This window comes from Cucurbita pepo, chromosome LG08, assembly GCF_002806865.2.
Source record: "Cucurbita pepo subsp. pepo cultivar mu-cu-16 chromosome LG08, ASM280686v2, whole genome shotgun sequence".
Taxonomy (NCBI): Eukaryota; Viridiplantae; Streptophyta; class Magnoliopsida; order Cucurbitales; family Cucurbitaceae; genus Cucurbita; species Cucurbita pepo.
The window spans coordinates 543,972-547,123 of NC_036645.1; the positions used below are offsets into that span (position 1 = coordinate 543,972).

The window sequence follows — 3,152 nt, forward strand, 5'->3', positions numbered from 1 at the left end:
TACTCCAAATCAAATAGTATGACTATCGAAATCGTGAGTATCAACATTAAGGTTCCAAATCTAAGTGGTAGCATCATGACCCTTAATTACTGTTCTCGAGAAATGACTAGCTATTGTTCGAGAAATGACTAGCTATTGTTCTCGTGACCAGTCTCGCCCTGACCCATTTCTCAAAAGAAGTGGCCCTGACCCATTTCTCAAAAGAAGTGGCCCTGACCCATTTCTCAAAAGAGTTTTTACGGGATCCCTATCTACCAAAATTTTGACTAAATGCCCGGTCAGATAAGTTTTCAAATGCCAAGTGTCATTCCAACAAGGATAAATACTTTATACACTGAAATGCTCCTCAAAGAAGTCAATATCCATCTACAATATGTGAGTTAACATTTGGCTCCTTGAACAAAAAAAAATGAAAGCTTAGAAGTCATTATCCCATCTAAAATAAGTTAGTGCAGTTGTGACAATCTAAACCCAACCTTGATTCCAACCTCCTGAGTGTTCTTCATCTTCAACTTCTCTAATGCTCTTCACTACTTCTGCAACTTTGTTTGATATACATTCGGTGTGCATTTCCAACTCCTTCAAGACTGCTTTCAATTGTTCTTCATATGCTGCACATTTTCTCTTACATTTCTGCTTCTCATTGTACAACTCGAGCGACAATTCTCGAATCCTCTTATCCTTCTCATCCTGCAAAACAAAACGAACGCACGCCCGATGCCAACTTATCAACTCGAATGAATTCATGTGTATCCGAAAAATGATCAAAGCTACGTGCGTCAAGAATGTGGTTGTAAACGCAAGAAATTCGATAGGTTTCGAATAAGAATTCCAGATATGAAGAAAATGAAAACCATTTAAACTGAAGATGGAATGCTATCTATCTATTTCTTTTGACTAAACTTGATGTTTCCGAATACAATTGCCCAAGAAGACGTCTTTTAAAACCGTGAGGCTGACGGCGATATGTAAAGAGCTAAAGTGAATAATATCTGCTAGTGGTGGGCTTGGGTTGTTACAAATGGTATAAGAGCTAGACATCAGGTGGTGTGCCAGCGAGGATGCTAGACCCCGAAGGAGGGTGGATTGTGAGATCTCACATCAGTTGAAGAAGGGAACGAATGCCAACAAAGAAGATGGGCCTCGAAGGGGGGTGGATTGTGAGATCCCATATCAGTTGGAGAAGGGAACAAATCGTTCTTCATAAGGGTATGGAAACCTCTCCCTAATATACGTATTTTAAAACCATGAGGTTGACGGTGCTATGTAACGGGTCAAAACGAACAATATCTGCTAGAGGTAGGCTTGAGCTATTACACATTAGCTTAAAATAGAACATCCCTTGTTTCAACATGAACAGAAATTATCAAACCAAGACACTAGAGTTTGATGATTGAAAAGTATTCTGATGCAATCTGACAAAGCAAGCCTGATATTGTCTATAGAAAACCATGAACTATGACAAGTATGGACATTGTCTATAGAAATGCATATTAGTTATGTAAAAAAGAACAAAACAAGTCTCAAACATACCTCAGTGAGCAAGTTTTTTCCAGATCCTCGCCATGGAACTTTACTAGGACTCAGCAAGAGATGATTATGATCTTTAACAAATTTTGTGACAGCCCACTTCCCTCCATCCCTTAAAGCTAATCTTATCATTGCTTGACATCCCTCTCGTGTAATAGGTGGGGCTGGAAGTATCCTATCTTTTCTGGATACATACTTCTTAGCTCGGAATCCTTCTTTTGAACAGACAAAATCCTGACCAATCACCTGATTGTTGACACGGGAACGTCGATTATGATGTATTCGAACGGTGAATCCGACACGCCTACCATAATTAACATAGAATTCTCTAGCTTCATCTCTAGAACCAAACTCCATGCCTATGTATGGTTCTGCTCCATCCATAGGTAAATCCACAACAGATTGCTCTGCTACCTTATCATCTTCACGCAGACAAAAGTCCAAGTCCTTATGAATATCATCTATACTCCCACCCTTCTCATAGATTTCGGCCTGGATATCAATGTCACTTTCATCTGAATCAAATGTGTGATTGGATTGGCAATCCATTACTCTCCTACAGGAAGTATATAGCCAAGCTTCAATCAAAGTAAACACCAAACTATATGAAGGAATTATACACAGAAGATCCCCAAATATGAAGACCGTCGTTGTTCTATGTCAATAACCCATCAAAAATTGCAAGAAATGAAGAAAAATTTCAAAAACTTTCAAGGCATCAACGTCTCCCACCCACCAACAGACGCACATTGTGCCAAAATATATAGGGAAATGAAATGAAAGCACAAAAAAGACAAAACAAGATAACATTCTGCCAAATTGGGCATAGTAAAGCGAGACCCAATGACGATTTAGACTCGAAAACCCACTTCTACAAGAGCGTTACGAACATGTGCAGCATTTATGTTGGCAGAGAGTAAGGCATTGTGTAGAAAAAGAGAAAAGAAAGGAATGAATGAAGACGCTTACCAGGAAACGGAGAAGAGTGGAAAAGGGAGGAAACCCTAGATCAGAGGGCGCATGATGGAGAAATGGGTGGGGGAATCCGGAAGGTCTTGGGCCATGGGTGCCGGAAAATGAAGGGAAGAAGGTCGCCGGCAGAAGCGGTTGATCGATCGGCGGGAAGAAGGGAGAGGGTGAGAATGAAGAAGGAATTGGTGAGTACTGATACTGAGTGGTTCAGTTCAGTGTCAGTTTGGGGCAAAGGACAGAGCGTGTGCTGACGCTTCCATTTCCTTTTTTCTCCCTCTTTCCTTTTCTATTTTTATTTTAACTTTACATTAAAATTTATAACAATTATTTTTTTTTTTTTAAAAAAAAAAACGATGCCAAATTTTCGGCTTCAAAAAAGCAAATAATAATAATACTAATAATAATAATAATAATAATAATAATAATAATAATAATAATAATAATAATAATAATAATAATAATAATAATAATCGATCTTACAATTATACAATTTAATTACCATTAATGTGTAAATCTCTCCCTAACTCTCTAACTCTCTAACAGACATGTGCTACGACACTGGACCCAAGGGACTGAACCCAGGAGAGAGTGGCCTAATAGACGTGTGCTACGACACTAGACCCAAGGGAGAGTGGATTGACCCAGGGGGG

The 3,152-nt window shown here is 39.0% G+C and overlaps 1 protein-coding gene across 1 annotated transcript; it reads right to left on the minus strand.

Moving 5' to 3' along the window:
- Nucleotides 1-283: 283 nt before the first annotated feature.
- Nucleotides 284-2,767, minus strand: LOC111799783 (protein FAR1-RELATED SEQUENCE 5-like). Its single transcript, XM_023683262.1, has 3 exons — nt 2,500-2,767; nt 1,534-2,086; nt 284-690 (listed from the first exon to the last, which is right to left on the minus strand). The coding sequence occupies exons 2-3, from the start codon at nt 2,077-2,079 to the stop codon at nt 466-468; spliced, it is 771 nt and encodes a 256-aa protein (XP_023539030.1). The 5' UTR covers nt 2,080-2,086; nt 2,500-2,767; the 3' UTR covers nt 284-465.
- Nucleotides 2,768-3,152: the final 385 nt, after the last annotated feature.

Excerpts from the sequence above, each read along its gene's own strand:
- LOC111799783 (XM_023683262.1), bottom strand. The coding sequence starts at position 2,079 with ATGGATTGCCAATCCAATCACACATTTGATTCAGATGAAAGTGACATT. Across the intron at positions 691-1,533 it reads GAAAAAACTTGCTCACTGAG|GATGAGAAGGATAAGAGGAT; the intron begins GTATGTTTGAGA and ends TTTGTTTTGCAG.